Source organism: Ictidomys tridecemlineatus, chromosome 6 (assembly GCF_052094955.1).
Source record: "Ictidomys tridecemlineatus isolate mIctTri1 chromosome 6, mIctTri1.hap1, whole genome shotgun sequence".
NCBI classification, from domain to species: domain Eukaryota; kingdom Metazoa; phylum Chordata; class Mammalia; order Rodentia; family Sciuridae; genus Ictidomys; species Ictidomys tridecemlineatus.
The window spans coordinates 57,323,190-57,340,903 of record NC_135482.1 but is presented as its reverse complement, the minus strand read 5'-3'; the positions used below and the strand labels follow the sequence as shown (position 1 = coordinate 57,340,903).

The 17,714-nt window shown below is 44.5% G+C and overlaps 2 protein-coding genes and 1 pseudogene across 3 annotated transcripts; 1 reads left to right on the top strand and 2 right to left on the bottom strand.

Moving 5' to 3' along the window:
* On the bottom strand, positions 1 to 11,020 carry Pmel (premelanosome protein). The gene is made up of 11 exons (XM_005335604.4): positions 10,874 to 11,020; positions 6,724 to 6,834; positions 6,423 to 6,569; positions 4,993 to 5,127; positions 4,357 to 4,518; positions 3,391 to 4,101; positions 1,623 to 1,739; positions 1,312 to 1,396; positions 1,003 to 1,208; positions 815 to 902; positions 1 to 251 (listed from the first exon to the last, which is right to left on the bottom strand). Exons 1-11 carry the CDS (start codon positions 10,947 to 10,949, stop codon positions 110 to 112), a joined length of 1,980 nt encoding a protein of 659 aa, XP_005335661.1. The 5' UTR covers positions 10,950 to 11,020; the 3' UTR covers positions 1 to 109.
* Positions 9,326 to 10,850, bottom strand: LOC101977212 (large ribosomal subunit protein eL21 pseudogene; annotated as a pseudogene).
* A 717-nt stretch (positions 11,021 to 11,737) lies between the features above and the next one.
* On the top strand, positions 11,738 to 17,677 carry Cdk2 (cyclin dependent kinase 2). 2 transcript variants are annotated; one of them, XM_005335606.5, is made up of 8 exons: positions 11,738 to 12,083; positions 12,829 to 12,906; positions 13,016 to 13,136; positions 13,971 to 14,141; positions 14,605 to 14,706; positions 15,521 to 15,664; positions 15,964 to 16,167; positions 16,431 to 17,677. In XM_005335606.5, exons 1-8 carry the CDS (start codon positions 11,968 to 11,970, stop codon positions 16,533 to 16,535), a joined length of 1,041 nt encoding a protein of 346 aa, XP_005335663.2. In that variant the 5' UTR covers positions 11,738 to 11,967; the 3' UTR covers positions 16,536 to 17,677. The 2 variants fall into 2 exon arrangements, with proteins under 2 accessions (XP_005335663.2, XP_005335664.2); XM_005335607.5 differs by lacking the exon at positions 15,521 to 15,664 and having other exon boundaries at positions 11,739 to 12,083.
* Positions 17,678 to 17,714: the final 37 nt, after the last annotated feature.

Below are 17,714 nucleotides of genomic sequence, written 5' to 3'. Positions count from 1 at the left end.
CCAAGTTCCAAGTATTTATTTCAGGTAATGGTGGTCTCCAAGGAAAGTCTACAGAAAAGACAGGCATTCCTGTCAACCCCAGGAGAATCATATCATCATATGAGAGTACTCAGACCTGCTGCCCACTGAGAAGTGGACTGTTCTCACCAGTGGGGCAAGCACGGAGGACCCTGGGCAGACGTAGCCAGTGAGTGCTACTGTGTGGCAGCTGGGAAATGGAGAGAGCTGAGCCCTGCTTCATAAATCTGCGCCTGATATTGAGAGAAGGGGGGGGGGAATGGTTAGCAATGGACAAAGGCCAATTATCTGTGCTTCTCCAAAGAAGGGACACACCCATATCCCATGCTTGGCCTTAATTCTAGCTCCTTTCCCTTCTCCCCAACTCCAGGATTCATTGTCTCTTATTTCTATGGTAACCTCTCTCCTTTACCTATAAACTTCCCTGCTTTGAAGACCTTGGCCTGGGGATCTGCCCCTCTCAGAAGTGCTACACATAGAATATTAACAACAGTTATCAATGTCCTCAATTGGTGCACTCTTGCCAGGTGGTTTACTCACATTGTTTCTAATCCTGACAACAGTCCCACAGGGAAGGTATTGTTTTTCTTACATCTCAGAGGCTTAGAAATTTTAAGCTATTTCCCCAGTATCCCACAAGAAAGACTGCAGCCTAGGTCTTTCTAACTTATATGCCTGGACTCTTTCCTAGACACCATGCTTCCTCAAGGGGAATGGTAGTTCATTTTCCCCTTAAGGAAGAGGAAGAGGTAGTAATAAAGGATTTCGGGTCTGGGCTAGATGGTGGGGTTCTCACCTATATATCAGAGATGCAAGGACCACAGCCATCAACACTAGCAAGATACCCACAAGCAGGGGAACCTGCCCAAGGCCTGCTTCTTGACCTGTGAACAGAATCCCAGGCACTGCTTCATACAGTGTCTTCTCCCTCCCTTCTGGCCTCTGCCCATTCCCCTTCATCCTATCTTATATCTAAATACGTACCAGGCATGATAAGCTGGGTGCTGGCCACTGCCAGGCTGTTGGCATCAGCCAAGGACACATTGAGGCAGTAGGTCCCTGAGCCGCCCTTTAGTACCTGGTGCAGAACCACCTGGCAGGCTGGACTTGGTGGCACGGGCTGGCACAGACGTTGGGCTGGAGGCTGGCACCCTGGTGATGAAATATCCAAACAAGCTTCCTTGGGCAGCCTAGAATAAGGATCATCTTGCATCAGGGGATCTTGGAAGGAACATGACTCCAAAGATCAATGGTCAACTCAAGAATCATCAGAGCAATCAGCAGGATACTCACCCGCCTTGACAGGACACAGTCAACTCAAATGCATCCCCTTCACTGGATGGCACGGCCTGCAGGATCTCAGCATTCTCAATGCCCTCTGTAGAATTGCAAGGTTATAAGTTGGGATTCCTTCTGCAGGTCCATAGAGAGGAAAGCTGTAGGGCTACTCTCCCAATCCCATCCCTTTGTCTTCAAAGGAGGACCCTGTCATTGGGGCATTCTTTCTGTCTGGGTAAATAATTCCTCTCAAGGTATGCTCCCACTTGATGGTCCTGGGCAGCATACACCTTTCTTCATCAACCCCCAGGGTAGGCAAGACTTACGGACAATATCCAGAGTGAGAGAATAGGAACCATATCGATATAGAACACAATCCAAGGGGACTTGTCTCTTCACCAGCATTAAGGTATCTGTGCCATCCAGCGGAGGGCTCAGGGACCCTGGCAGGAGAGGATTTAGGAGGCAAGGTTAAGAGACAGATAAGAAGATTCACTTGGAGGAAGAGGCCAAGCAGACATTTTCCCAAGTAGAGCTACTGGATCCCGAAATTACTGGCTTTAAGTCAAGATCTTGGAAATATCTTTTTTGGGGGGTACTTGGGATTGAATTTAGGGGCACTCAAACACTGAGTTACATCCCCAGCCCTATATTGTATTTTATTTAGAATCAGGGTCTCACTGAGTTGCTTAGCATCTCGCTGTTGCTGAGGCTGGCTTTGAACTTGCAATCCGCCTGCCTCAGCCTCCTGAGCCGCTGGGATTATAGGCTTGCACCACTGCACCCAGAAGAAATAACATTTTATAGATAAATAAACTGAAGCCCAGAAGAAGAAAATTACTGCTTTAGAGTCACAAGGTTAGAGGCAAGAGTTGGAATTTTCAAAAAGTCTCCCAAATATTTATCATACCCCACATTATGCTAGGTCCTAGACTAGATACTTGATGTAGCTCATTTAAACCTCACTAACTCATCCCTTCTGTTTTCACTTTGGGACAAGAATCTAGGAGTGGAAAATGGTAGAATCAGAGTCTTGGAATCTGAGAAAGATTTCTGTGCATTTATGCTTGAACAGAAAATGTGATATAAATATGTAAATGATCACAGTCTGTTCCCTGGCCTTCCCAGCTGTTCTCAGGGGTAGAAAAGCAACAAGCTCTCTCCTCATATACTGGGGAAGACCCCAAATAACTGAACTCCAAATCTCTTGCATGTCAAGAGACACTTGAGGGCTTTAGAGCTAGTAAGAACTCTGAGGAGATCACAGTGTTAAACAGGATTAGATAACATCTGGGTAAGACTTTCAGAGTAGAGAAGTAACAAATATCCCTTCTCAATGAACCTCATGCACACTGGTGTGTGTGTGTGTGTGTGTCTCCTCTCTCTCTCTCCCTCCCCCCTTCTATCTATCTATCTATCTATCTAGATATCTATCTATCTATCTGGTTGTAGACGGACACAATACTCTTTTTAAAAAATTTTTTAATATTTATTTTTTAGTTCTAGGCGGACATAACATCTTTGTTTGTATGTGGTGCTGAGGGTTGAACCCGGGCCGCACGCATGCCAGGCGAGTGCGCTACCGCTTGAGCCACATCCCCAGCCCAATACCCTTTTTTTTTTTAAGAATTTTTTTTTGTTGTAGATGGACACATGCTTTTATTTTATTTATTTATTTTTTATGTGGTGCTGAGGATCGAACTCAGTGTATCACACGTGCTAGGCAAGCGCCCTACCACCCCAGCACCACCACCCCTCCTTTTTTTTTTTTTTTGGTACTGAGGATTGAACTCAGGGGCACTTGACCACTGAGGCACATTTCCAGCCCCATTTTGAATTTTATTTAGAGATAGGATCTCACTGAATTGCTTAGCGCTCTTACTGAGTCTGGCTTTGAACTTGAGATCCTCCTGCCTCAGCCTCCTGAGTCACTGGGATTACAGGTGTGCACCACTATGCCCGGCCCCAGCCTCCTTTTATTTTTATTTATTTATCTTTTTATGTGGTGCTGAGGATTGAACCCAGGGCCTCACATGTGCTAAGCACGTACTCTACCACTGGGTCACAACCCCAACCCTACACTGGTCCTCTTACCTGTAATACCTTCTGTAGACATGAATGGGCTAGCATCTGGACCCTCAGGCTCAGGAGTCGGTATCTTTTCAGCTGTGGTCTCCACCAGCTCTATAGTTGTCACCTCTGTAGAGGGCTCTGCAGTTGGCATCTTTACAGGTGTAGTATCTATAACCTCTGTAGTTGACACCTCTGCAAATGTGGTATCTATGACCTCTGAGGTTGGTAGCTGCTGCAGTGTAGTACTTGTTCCCTCTGCAGTTGGCATTTGTACAGATGTGATATTTATGACTTCTGTGGTTTGCACATGCACAGCTGTGGTTCCAGATGGCTCTGTAGTTGGTACCTGATTGGGTGTAGTACCTATAACTTCTGCAGTAGGCACTTGCCCAACTGTGGTGCTAGGAACCTCTGCAGTTGACATATTCCCATCTGTTGTGGCTGGAAGTGGGGAAGAGCCACAGGAGGTAAGAGGAATGGCAGCCTGCAGCACCACCTGAGCAGTGACGGGGCCAGACTCCAGGTATGTATGAGTGACCACAAGTGCCCGAGAGATCAGAGTCCCAGTACCATCTCCAAAGTTCCATGTATAAGAGAGGTCAGCCCCCTTCAAATAGCCACTGGGGTCATGGAGCTGAAGAGAAAAGGTCAGAGGTTGCTTCCTCAGGAAGTGTTTGTTCCCTCCATCCAAGGCTTGTAGTTGGGACACGCTCACAGAGAAAGGTACCTGGTCTGGGATTGGAGCCAGAAAAGGTGAGAACCAAACCTGGGCCAGAGCTTCTCCTTTCACAGCCATACCCTCTAACCCAGAAGCTGGTAGTCACCTGGCAATTCACTGGTTCTAAACCCCACATTCCTCTGCTAAGGTCTTCCTGGCCCTGCCCCTTGAAGGTAGCACACCATTTCCTCTCTCCCCCCCAGTCCACCCAAGCCTCTCCATATTCTTCTGCTCCATATTGTTGGCTTTGACAATTCCTAGACCCTTACCAGTAATGGTGAAGGCTGAGCTGGAGCGAGCAAGGGGCACGTAGCTCTGGGATCCACGGTGATGGTAGACAGTCACTTCCATGGTGTGTGTGCCCAGCATTGCCTGTTCTGTCCCAATACTCAGCCTGGACACTGGACCCCCCAAGACTTGCCAGTATTGGCCTGAGGTTTTTGAAAAGAAAATCAGAAAGGGAGATGCTACTGGTCAGAGGGAACTGGAGCAGGATATGAAAAAGAACAGAGAAAGAACATCAGGAGATATATTAAGGATGATTACTTCAAAGGGTGTTGGGAAGGCTGTGACATAACGGGGCAGAGAAAGGGTTCTATTGTGTGTGAGAGGGCATTTCATAGAGTGGGACTATAATTGAGAAAGGGTTGCCTGCATTGGCTGGGGCTATAGATCAATAGTGTGTGGTGTATACAAGGCCCTGGGTTTGATCCCCAGCACCCCCCAACTCCAAGAAAAAGAATTGAAAGGGAGTTAGGTGCTATGAATGAAGAAATAGCCATGGGGGGAAATGAGGATTAGGGGAAATCACAAAAGTTAAGAGCTGAGGCCAAAAAGAAAGGTGAACATGTAAGAAGAAGAAAATATAAGTATGTAGAGACAGGTCAGAGAAGGGAAACTCTCACCCCAGGTCTTCCAGACATAAACAAATCTTCTTCTTTGAGACCAAGGGCCAGATGGGCAGGGTCCACCATCAGGGAAGATGCAAGCATTGTCAGGTTCCTGGGGATACACTGGTTCTCCTCCCCACACCTGACTCCCTGAAATATAAATAGAGTCACCCTCAACCCTAGCATTCTTTTTTTTTCCCCCCAGTACTGGGGATTGGACCCAGGGGCACTTTACCACTGAGTTACATCCACAGCCCTTTTTAGTTTTAATTTTAAGGCTGGCCTTGATGATGCAAGCCTCCTACCTTGGCTTCTGGAGTCCCCAGGATTTCAGGCATGCGCCACTGGCCCTAGCATTCTGCTGTATACATCAAAACCCCTATAATAGCTCCTAGGGCATCAGAGAGGGGCTCTAGTAATAATAGCTAGAAAGTACAATCTCTATGGTATAACCCATTTGGGCCTGTAGTTGGGGCTGGGGGCATGTGGACACTACAATTTAAAATTCACTTATATACACACATTCACACACATACATAAGAAAGAGACTGGGCTGGGCATGGTGGCACATGTCTATAATCCCAGCAGCTCAGGAGACTGAGACAGGAGGATCACAAGTTCAAAGCCAGTCTCAACAATTTAGCGAGGCCCTAAGAACTCAGTGAGACCTTGTCTCTAAATAAAATACAAAATAGGGCTAGGGATATAGCTCAGTGGTTAAGTACCCCTAGGTTCAATCCCTGGTATGGAAAAAAAAAAAAAGACTGAAAAGCCATACATCAAAATGTTTATGGTGATTTTCTCTAATCAGTGAAATAAAAAAAAAAAAAAACAGTATTGGCTAACATTTTTTGAGCCTTTCCTGTAGGCAAGAGAAACATAATACTGAGTTCTTTATATAATATCACATTTTTATTCTTACAACACCTTTCAGGAAAGGTACCACCCCCATTATATGGATAAGGATATGGAAGCACAAAACAGTTAAGTTACTAGTCTAGAACACAAACTAGTGACAAATTGAAAACTAGGTCTGCCCAACTTCTGGTTTCTGCTGTCCCTCAGTTTGGGAATTATAATTTTCTTTACTTTTTGCTTTATCCATGTTTTCTAATACTACTACAATGAATTTGTATCACATATGTAATTTGTTTAAAAAATAAAAGGAGGCTGAGTTCAGTATTACAAATCTATAATTTCAGAGACTTGGGAGAAGCAAGAGGATCACAAGTTCAAGGCCAGGCTGGGCAATTTAGCAAGACTTTGTCATAAAATAAAATGGCTGAGGATATAGCTCAGAGATGCTCCTGGCTCAATTCCCAGAACCACTCTGAATAAACAAACAAATAAATATTAGAGCAGGAATGGGACATTCTTGAGGCTAACTGGAGACACCAGGGAATTTGAGCCCTAGGAATAAGGGTCTGAAGTAGGATTGTACTTACCATTGATGATGGTGTTGTTGGCCCAGATAACCTGCCCATCTGGCAGTACCTTTTGGCTTTCAGGGAAGTGCAGGGCAATAGAGAAGGAGGTATTTGCACCAATCAGTGTAGGCCCATCATTACTGAGCTCCAGGGACACCTGGCCACCTGGGAAGCGAAGTTGCATTAGTGAGGACTCTGTGGCTTCCTTTCCCCATTTATCTTTCCCCTTCCTGTCTTCCCAAGGTGCATTCACCCAAGTTCTTCCATTCCTCCCCATCCTATTCTCACCATATTCTCCCCAGAACTTTCAATTTCCCACCTTTCCAGCAGTCAGGCCTCTGAACTTCTGTCCACTCTGGATACAGCTGTCTGTTCCAGGCATTTGTTCTGAGCTGCCTCAAGACTCCAAGCCAGTCCTGGTTTCTGGGTCCTAAAAGGAATGTGCCATGAGGGCTCTAGGATCCTCAATCAGTTCCATTTCAAGGCTAACACTCCATTCATGTCACTCCACTCATTCTCACATTCAAAGGCATTTTAATTTACTGAATACCCATGACGTATTAGGCACTATTTGAGGCACAAAAGACTTAAGAATAATAAGATAAGGCTCTGAAAGGGATTCAAAGTTGAGTATAAGAAATGAGCATATACACACATTATTATAATTCAAGGCACTGTTTAATGCGTACCATAACAGACATACCATATAGTGTAACAAAATGAGAAACTAAACAGGCTAATTCCACAAGAGTACATTGGGGAAGTACTCTTGTGGAATTAAATGAGTACATTAAATGAGGAGCTGCCCCAGGACTAGCACATGGAGGCATGGAAGCACTTGGCATGCTAGAGGACTACTAGCGTTGTGTTGTTGCACACTATGGCTGAGAAGATGGGGTGGGGACTTTGAGTATCACACTAGGGGGTTTGGCCTTTATCCTGTAGGCAAGCCACCTTTGAAGCTATTTTTTTAAAATTGAGATTTAATCATGTACCATAAAATTTACCCTTCAAAAGCTTTTACTTTTTATTATTTTTTAGTTTTATTTTGAGACAGGCTGTCTCTAAGTTGCTTAGGGCCTCAATAAATTACTGAAGCTGGCCATGAACTTGTGATCCTCCTTCCTTAGCTTCCTGAATTGCTTGGATTATAGGCATGTGCTGCTGTGTCCAACAACCCTTTGAAAGCTTTTTTTTAAATAACAAAGAAGTTCTTACAGTTACTTAAAATATTGTACTACATGATAAATCTGATTTTAAATATATTCCATTTTTTAATACAAAACTGCAGTTGTGGTTCAACTTTTGGGTTATTCACTAAAAAGAAAATCAAGTTTTGAATCATCAGTTAACTCAAGAAAGGAAGTAACTCTTCCAAGTCAACTTCATTGGAGACAGAGTATCAGAACTGGACCTGGGATCAAAATTGAAAAACTATAATTTTCATATGAGGCTTTGAAACCTTTTAAAACACAATTGTATTAGTATTTTAGAAAGATCACTATAGCAAGCAGGGGATGGTTAAGAAGTAGGGTAGGGACAGAGCAGCAAAATTATTGTAACTGACCAAGAGAGAGATCTGAGAGGAAAAAAAAATATGTTGGGCCTTCATATACCCTTACCTAGATCCAACAGCTATCAACATTTTGCTGTATTTGCTTTATCCTTATTGATTTTTTTTTTTTTTTTTTAGGTATTGGGGGATTGAACTCAGAGGCACTTAACCACTGAGCCACACCTCCAGCCCTTTTTAATATTTTATTTAGAGAAAAGTTCTTGCTGAGTTGCTTATGACCTTGCTAGGTTTCTGAGGCTGGCTTTGAACTTTCAAGCCTCCTTCCTCAGCCTCCAGAGATGCTAGGATTACATGTATGGGCCACTGCGCTCAGCTTGATTGTTATTTTTGTTTTTGGCTAAAATATTTAAAAGTGACTCTGAGGATTATGTTAACCCTGTGGATTTTTTTTTAATATTTATTTTTTAGTTGTAGTTGGTTGGACACAATACCTTTATTTTAGTTATTTTTATGGGGTGCTGAGGATTAAACCCAGAGACTCGCACATGCTAGGTCAGCACTCTATTGCTGAGCCCCAACCCCAGCCCCAACCCTATGGACTTAAAAAAAAAAAAAAAAACAACATTTTCCTGCATAAGCACAATGTCTTTTCACACTAGGAAAAAACTATAAGATAAATAGCAATCCATATAAAATTTCATGAATATCTAGAAAAATGTTTGCTTTTTTTTTTTTTTTTTTTTGGTTGTGGTGGGAGATGGGAATGAACCCAGAGCCTCTCACCTGTTAATCACAGTTCTGATGCTGAGCTCCATCCTCAGCCTATTCTTATGATTTAAAAAAAATCAGAATTCAATATGTAAGCATGATCTTTTAAGAGTCTTAGGTGAATGGACGTGAACAGAATGTTTTCAGAAAACATTAAGAAATACAGTGAACAAAAAAGACTTGAAAGTGCAGCACAGGGCTGGGGATGTGGCTCAAGCTGTAGCGCCTGAGCATGCATGCAGTCTGGGGGTTCGATCCTCAGCACCACATACAAACAAAGATGTTGTGTCCAGCGAAAACTGAAAAATAAATATTGAAATTCTCTCTCTCTCTCTCTCTCTCTCTCTCTCTTTAAAAAAAGAAAAAAAAGTGCAGCACAAATGAGGAAAGCCAATCAAGGAAAACTTCCTAGAAATCTGTGAAATTGGGATCTAGACAGAGAAAGACAGGTTGGGATATGATGTATACATTTCAGCATAGCAGAAACTACCCTCACCTCAGTTCTTTTCCTCCTTTTTTTTCCCCTCCTTTTCTGGAACCCAGGGCTTTACCATTGATCTATATCTCCCAATCTTTTTATTTCTTTTTTTCCCAATTAAGAAAATCCATGGGTCTTTATTCATTTATTTTACATTTATTATGCCATGAATTCTTAGGTAATAGGTTCCAGCAGCTCAGGATTCTTTCCATTTGTTCTGACAAAATATATTTCTCTGGGTGGAGCAGGCTGGCACTTCAGCTGAACCCAGGTACCTTTCTCTTTGGCTTCCTTCTTTTTCTGATAATTTTCTTTTACATGTTTCAGGAAGGTGTCTCGGCTCTTAGAGTGCTTAATATGCTCAATATGCACATTAATTCTCTAGGCAAGAATCTTGCTCTTAACTTGCTTATTCACAATGTCAACGGCATGCTGGGTAATATTGTAAACTCTCCCAGTTTTGCCATGCTAACATTTGTGGGACATTCCTTTTTGAACAGTACCCATTCCCTAATGTCTATATTATCATCCTTCTTGTAGATTCGCATATATGTGGCCACAGAAACAATTCCATCTTTTCTAAAAGGTCTAGAGAACAGACATCAGGTTCCTCTCCTCTTTCCCTTTGTGTTCATCATTTTGGCAAATTACTGGAAGATGGCAGTTCAGGCCAAAAGGAAGGGCTTTATTTTATTTTGAAATAGAGTTCCACCAAGTTGTTGAGGCTGGCCTCAAACTTGCTATCCTCCTGCTTCAGCCTCTCAAGTAGCTGGGATTATAGCATGCACCACCACACCTGGTTTATCCTCACTCCATTTCTTTCCTTTTTGGTACTAAGGTTTGAACCACTGAGTCATATCGCTAGTCCTTTTTATTTTTATTTGAAACAGGGATTCCCTAAGTTGCGTAGGGCCTCATTAAATTACTGAGACTGGCTTTGAACTTACAAACTTCTGCCTCAGCCTCCTGAGTTCCTGGAATTATAGGCATGTACCACCATGCCTGGCTCCTCACCCCATTTCTAATGCACACTGAAAACCTTGATGATTCTTCTGGGGGATGATCTGGAATCATTTCACTGAGCTTCTCACCAGTAGAGCAAGAGAAGTCATGAGATGCGCCATTCTTTCTCCAGTTCCAACCCTCCCTCCTCAGAGCAGCACGGGACATTCCAGACCCTCTCACCACCACCACCATCACCACCCCTTGCTCCTGTCACGAGGATCCAATCCCCCAGAGCCTATTCATGTGATGCTCAGCTGAGACCCCCCCTCTGCCTGTCTCTCCCAGCCCCAGAACAAAAGATCTAGGCTGTGTTCACCCATCATTGTACCTCTTTAGCCTTCTTATCCAACACCATATTCTGTCACTCCCCACTTTAAATCCTCTACCCCCAAGTACCTGAGACATTACCTGAAAGATCTTTTCACCCTTGTGGAGTCCCAGCTCCAGCTCATTGCCTTCGGGTCCTTAGATTTAGCATCACAAAGACCCACTATTCTTTTGCCCCTCCAAGCAGACAGGATTATTTTCATGTTCAATCCCAATTTTCCAAGTAGGGCGGGAGCCAGTGCCCATATTCTCACTAAATCAAACAGGTGGGAGAAGCCTGAAATATTACTGGTATCTCACATTAAGAGCGAGAAAACCAGAACAGGTGTTCAATCCCTAATCAACACCTGCTCCTGTCCATACACCCACACTCACCTTCTGTGGCCCCCACAGCCAGCAGAGCACTTAGCACACACAAATGGAGAAAGCACCTTCTCAGCACCACATCCATCCTGTTCTTCCCTTCAGCAACCAAAGGCGCTGGGGGACTGGAAAATAACCCTATATAAGAAAAGAGTGCTCATTTACATAGCCCTTCCTCCTCTCCCTCTAGGAGTGGTGTGGGAGGAGCGAAAAGACTGGAGAGAGGCAGAACTGATGAGGGATCCGGGTCCCTGGACATTCCTTTCCCATCAGGCTACTCAATAACAGTTTCTGGTTTTCCTGTGTCACTCTCACCTTGTCAACACTCCATCACCCGAGAAAGAGGGAACCGATAGATAACTATATAACACACACCCGTCACACACAATTCAGAGAGTGAATCAATAAGTTGCGTCAAACCAAGAACTTTTCAAAAACACTGAAATAGAACCTTTGCATCCAAAAGCAGAGAGACAGTATCAGGGTAGGCTGAGAGGCGGAGGCAACAACACCTCTGAGGCTCATGAACCCCTTAAGATTCCCGGCTTTCTGCTTTTCAAAGTAGGCTCCCTGGGCCGAGAGAAATTTAATTTCAGTTTGATACCCATTTTCCCAAAGGGCAGTGAAAGTACTGATTTAGAGATCAGGGAATTCCTACAGACTAAAGACACAGGACACTCGAGTCCTAAGCAAGAACTTGGGAAAAGACGTTCAGCCGCCTCAAAGAGGAGGAAACTTAGTCTGGCCTCTCAGAATCAAACTTGCAGCGGGCGGTGTCTTTCACCGCGAGGAGAGCTGGGCTCGCCGGGCTCGCCGGGTCCCCTCTGACGTCCACCAATTGGAAGGGCAGGGGGCGGAGCCAGGGAAACGCGGGAAGGAGGGGAGGGGCCTCTGGTGGCGGTCGGGAACTGGTGGGGGAGGCGGCAACATTGTTTCAAGTTGGACAAATTGACAAGAGCCAGACGTAGACTGCGTTCCATCCCGACCTGGGGCTACGGTGCTGAGCTCTGTTTCCCCCTCCTCCGCCTCCGAGAGTCAGGGCCCGCTTTCTGCAGGGTTCCCAGGCCCCCGCTCCAGGGCCGGGCGACCCTACTCTCTAGCGCTTCATGGAGAACTTCCAAAAGGTGGAAAAAATCGGAGAGGGCACGTACGGAGTTGTGTACAAAGCCAAAAACAAGTTAACGGGAGAAGTGGTGGCGCTTAAGAAAATCCGCCTGGACACGTGAGTGGCCTCTGTAACCGGGACTCCTAACTAGGGAACTCCTTGACTGTCCCCCCCCACCCCCACCCCCACCCCCAACAGGCGAGTAGCCGTCCAGGGACCGGAAGGTAGCAGGGAGGGACTTCTTTTGAAGTGAAGGGGTGGGTTGCGGGTAGTAGAGGGTTCCTCTGGACAGAGTGTAGGGTTGTGTAGAATCCATGGAAAACTTCCTTCCCTTACTGAGCCCGCCGAAGTCTCCAAAAGTGCAGTAAGAGAGACTCGAAAAGAAAGGAGGCCTCTGGGATTGAGTCAAGGATTTTCCATGGATTTGGGTTATGTGGCAACCAATAAAGAACACTTCACTGAATGAGCAGCTGGCCTCACGGCCCCAACCCCACCCTCATCTTAGAATTCTCTCTCTCTTTCAAAAGAATGGCAGTTGAACCTCGCTGGCCCCTCTGGGGAGACTGGGTGTTACTCTTTTTATTTATTTATTTATTTATTTTTAAATTTCCTTTTCTTTGCTTCACCTTCACCAGGAGGCTTTACTTACTTACCCCTGGAAAAAAGGAAATAATGACCCTAATGTGTCTGTCTGAAAGCCACACCCTGACTACCCAAGAATTACCTCCTTACAGCACCCTTCCTCTTTGACTTTCCAAGGGGATACTGGGGTGGTGTCTCCTTGGGGGAAAGGAATGACTAGATTGGGAAGAAGGAATATTTGTAACCATATTCCCATCTCTGCTTTTCCAACCTCTCCAAGTGAGACTGAGGGTGTACCTAGTACTGCCATCCGTGAGATCTCTCTGCTCAAGGAACTTAACCACCCTAATATTGTCAAGTAAGTATGTTCTGAGAGGTGATCTAACAAGGAAGGAGAATGAATTCTCTCTGGATAGCCTGGGCATTTCTCTCCTGCACCTCCATTTTCCAGACCTTCTCTTCCACAGGCTGCTTGATGTCATCCACACAGAAAATAAACTCTACCTGGTTTTTGAATTTTTGCACCAAGATCTTAAGAAATTCATGGATGCCTCTGCCCTCACTGGCATTCCTCTTCCCCTCATCAAGGTAATGCTCATCATCTATTGAGCACATGTTTTAGGGGTTTAGAGCTAGGCAATTCTGACTGGATGATAATTTGTTATCTTGGCCTCCTTCTTCCCAGTCTACCCCCAACCCCCTTTCTTTTGTGTCTCTCTCCCTGCTCATTATATTCATTAACCCTAGGGTTGGGCTGAAGAATCAAAGTTGAAACTCTAGTGAGGCAACTCAGACGCTCAGGTGAGAGGTCAGATGAAACTGAGATAAATGGGAGTTGGTAGATTCCTCCAAAAAGCCCTTTCACCTATTAGTGGAAAAAATAGCTAGTGAATCTCTGTTGTCTGTTTAAGCGTGGGTTCTTCACTTCTGGAACTACTTTCTTTCAATCTAACAACAGACATTTATTCAACACACATTTATTAAATACCTTAAATGTGTTAGGGTATGGAAAGGGATCCATAACTGAATAAGACCTTGTCTTCTTTTTTTTTTTTTTTTTTTTGAGTGCTGGGGATTGAACCCATGGCTGCTTTAACATTAAGCTACATTTCAAGCCCTTTTTAATTTTTATTTTGAAACAGGATTTCACTAACTTACTTAGGGTTTTACTAAAGTGCTGAGGTTGGCCTTGAACTTGCCATCCTCCTGCCTTAGCTTCCAGAGTCATTGATATTATGGGCATGCGCCACAGCACCTGGCATAAGATCTGGTCTTTATCTTCACAATACAATGGAAGAAATAGCTTTTAAGTGTGTAGTTATGATCTAACATAGTTTTAAGTAGAGTTTTGGGGGCAAAGAGCAAACCCTGATCTGCTCATTGTGATGGAAAAAACATAGTCCTTCATGTCTCTTTTTTCAGAGCTATCTATTTCAGCTGCTTCAGGGCCTAGCTTTCTGCCATTCTCATCGGGTCCTGCACCGAGACCTTAAACCTCAGAATCTGCTTATCAATGCAGAGGGGGCCATCAAACTAGCAGACTTTGGATTAGCCAGAGCCTTTGGAGTCCCTGTTCGTACATATACCCATGAGGTAAGTCCCTCTACACATTTCCTCTCTGATCATCCTGGGAAGTATTAACAAGGGCATTCACAAAGTTACTAAAAATATGTGGCAAATAATTTCTCTCTTGGTAGATGGAAAGAATCTCTGACACCTTAAGTAGACCTTGGTATATACAGAAGTCATAATTTAGGCAAATTGGGCTTAGATTTTAAGCCAAGACGGCTAGATGGCATACTGTTAAAATTATGACCATTTGTCTCGAGTTTTTCAGGAAGGTCTCAAATAGGGGTTCAGAAAATGTGGTTCCTAGAGTAATGGACTAAGCTAACTCTGGGCTAAGAACTTGTGTGTAGTTGTTTCTATTAGAAGAAATCAAAAGGAGAGAAAGAAGCTACTTAGAGGCTGAGAGCAGAGTTTTGTTGAAGAGTTGAGTTGTGGGAATCTCCATGTCCCATAAACCATCCCTCTCCTTCCTATTCTTGTCCCCTAGGTGGTAACACTATGGTATCGGGCACCAGAAATCCTTCTGGGATGCAAATACTACTCCACAGCAGTGGACATCTGGAGCCTGGGCTGTATCTTTGCAGAGATGGTATGGAAGCTTGCCCAAGTTTCACCCCACCTACTCCTCCTCACATGCAATAACAACAGAATTATTTTTTGGCTCAGCACTATGGCCTTTTGTCACAGAGTTCACCAGATCAGCACCAGGGGCAGGATTTGGGGAGATAGGACTATTGCCCTTGATATCAAATACAAAGTTAGAATGTCCTCAGACAGACTTAGTATCTAGTATACATCTCTTATCACTGAAGTGAGCTAAATCATTTATGTGGTTGTTAAGCTGTTTTAGCTTTAGTCTGCATATATTTGGAAGAATGAGTTCCATTTAGTGCTTCCTTCTTTTGGCTTATATACCTTGTTGCTGAGGCTGGCTTCAAATTTGTGATCCTCCTGCCACAGCCTCCTGAGTGGCTGGGATTACAGGCATGTGCCACCACACCTGCCCTGTATACTTTCTTGTAGGGTGCCAAGAAGGTAGTGAAGCCAACTGTATTTATCTAAACCCTTCATTTAATTACAGACTTCAATCATGTCCCCCCTCAACCTCTGGCTTTTCAGATTGAAGGATCCTTGAGGCCCAGCCTTACATGGGCTCTTCCATTCTCTTTAATACAACAGTGGAGTAAGCTGAGTCTTCAAATCAGCAAAGACATTTTGTGGTCCTTTATCTGGGTTATAACTGGTGGCTTAGAGACCATTAGTCTATAAATAAATAAATATTATATATACACACACACACACACACATATATATAAACATACATAATGTGCATTTATCCCCCAGTGCATTACCTTACAATTGCCCATATTCCTCTCTCAATTCATCAACAAATATTTGTTAAGCACCTAGTGTGTACCCAGCACCATGCTAAGTGCTGTGGGGAACACAGAAGAAATGGAAGACACAGTCTCTGCCCGCTGTGCTCCTATCTAGAAGTGGCTGCATCACAAGGAGGGGGGATGACCGCAGTGTCTACCCCACACCCCGTGAGTGGCTTGGGATCCCTTTGCTACACGTCAGTGGCACCCCAGACATTCACCCCCTCCCAGCCCCACCCAGCCTTGGGGATCTGCAAAGCCATGGTTGGGGGAAGGAAGGAGGGGGAAAGGAGACAGATGAAGGGACTTCATTGTCTCAGGCTCTGTGTGACCGACCCCATGAAAGGCCCTGGGGAGGGAGTCATGGGGCCCTGCTGACCTTCTACTGCCTGTGGGAACCTCCTTTGACGGGATAGTTTGACTGACACCATTGTGGGTCTTGGCTTTTCCTCTTTTCCCATTTTCAGGTGACCCGCAGGGCCCTATTCCCTGGAGATTCTGAGATTGACCAGCTTTTCCGGATTTTTCGGACTCTGGGGACTCCAGATGAGGTGATTTGGCCAGGAGTTACTTCTATGCCTGATTATAAGCCTAGTTTCCCCAAATGGGCCCGGCAAGATTTTAGCAAAGTTGTACCTCCCCTGGATGAAGATGGACGAAGCTTGTTATCGGTAAGAATGGGGAGTGGGCACCACATTCATTCCCCAAGGGAAGGGCTTTTCTAGGGTGAAAGAAGGCTGACACTCTGACTGCTGGGCCTCAGCTTTTCCCTAGTCCTTTGCGTCCCTGTGTCAGCATGCTGGTTCATATATATGGGAGGAGGGAAATGAGAACCTGTGTAAAAGTAGTCTGGTTTCCTGATTTCTAAGAATGTGTTGCTGCCCACTTAGTCTAGTGTCACATCACTGAAGTCAGCATACATCTTTCCCTCTAGCAAATGCTGCACTACGACCCCAACAAGAGGATTTCAGCAAAAGCAGCTCTGGCTCACCCATTCTTCCAAGATGTGACCAAGCCAGTACCCCACCTTCGACTCTGATGTTCTTCCCCAAGCCCTCACCCCCAGTCTCACTCTGTCCTCCAGTGTGGGTTTGACCTGGCTTGACTCTGGGCTATTTGGACTCAGGTGGGCCCTCTCATCTTTTCTGGGTGCCTTAACACTTGCCTTCCCCTCTCATCCAACCAGCTCTGGGCATCCAGAGGTAGAGAGGAGGAATAAGTGAAAATGTAAAGAAGTTTCAGTATTAGATGCACTTAACTCAGCTTCTGCCACCCTTTCTCTCTTTTTTTAGTCATTGCTGAGGAGGGCTGGTTTTCAAAACAAAACAAAACTGACTGTTCTCTCCCCACATGGGGTTTGCCATCCCAATTTCCTGCGTTTGGGATGACCAGTTACCCCAGGCCTCCTGCTGCCACTGTTTTTGTAAGGACCAGAGGATAGCAGGAGGCAGAGTTGGAACGTTTGAGAACCAAGCAAAACAAAACCATGGGGAGGGATCTATTTTAAAGAATTAGGTTAAAAAATAGATCCAATCAGTTTATACCCTAGTTTTAGTGTTTCATCTTGCCTAACAGGCTGGGAAACTCAAGACAGAGCCCCATTGGGGAAGCAGAAGAAATGATTACCTATAGACCCCTTGTCTGCCCCTCCTAGGGGCCAAGAGGAGTCTGGGAGGCCCAGGGGACAGGGATTGTGCTGCACTCTGACCTGTTGCTTCACCATGGCCTTATGAGGCAGGTGAGATATTTGAATTTCTCTTTTCCTTTTATGATTTTAGTTCTTGCCAGGGATCTCTGCTCCCATCTTCTTTGGAAGTTGTCTCTTACCCCATAAGAGTGAAGTTAGGGTCTGGATTTCATTTGGAGAATGCTGGTACTTTTTCAAGGTTGTGCCTGAGTGGGGGCATTGGGAAAAAATTATTTCTTTAAAAGAAGGATGAACAATTATATTTATATATCAGGTTATAGTTGTGTTTTTTGTTTTGTTTTGTTTTTGTCTTTTGTCAGAGTGACTGGATTTGTTGCCGTGTGCACCTTGGGGTTTTGTAATTTTAATGTTTAAAAAAAGTACTTTTTCTTTTTATGATTTTGTCTCTCATCTCCCACCCTGTCCTTGAGTGCTCTTTCTCTATTAACATTATTTGTAATTTAGTTTGTAATTCATTAAAAGAAATGTTCCTAGTTTTATAGTTCATCTTCTTCCTCTTTAAGATTTATT

Bases quoted from the DNA above. Each gene is read 5' to 3' on its own strand.
- Cdk2 (XM_005335606.5), top strand. From the start codon at position 11,968: ATGGAGAACTTCCAAAAGGTGGAAAAAATCGGAGAGGGCACGTACGGA. The intron at 13,137-13,970 runs GTAATGCTCATC...CTCTTTTTTCAG, and splicing joins TTCCTCTTCCCCTCATCAAG to AGCTATCTATTTCAGCTGCT. The intron at 16,168-16,430 runs GTAAGAATGGGG...CTTTCCCTCTAG, and splicing joins ATGGACGAAGCTTGTTATCG to CAAATGCTGCACTACGACCC.
- Pmel (XM_005335604.4), bottom strand. From the start codon at position 10,949: ATGGATGTGGTGCTGAGAAGGTGCTTTCTCCATTTGTGTGTGCTAAGT. The intron at 6,835-10,873 runs GTGAGTGTGGGT...CATTCCTTTTAG, and splicing joins GGCTGTGGGGGCCACAGAAG to GACCCAGAAACCAGGACTGG. The intron at 903-1,002 runs GTACGTATTTAG...TTCTGTTCACAG, and splicing joins CACCCAGCTTATCATGCCTG to GTCAAGAAGCAGGCCTTGGG.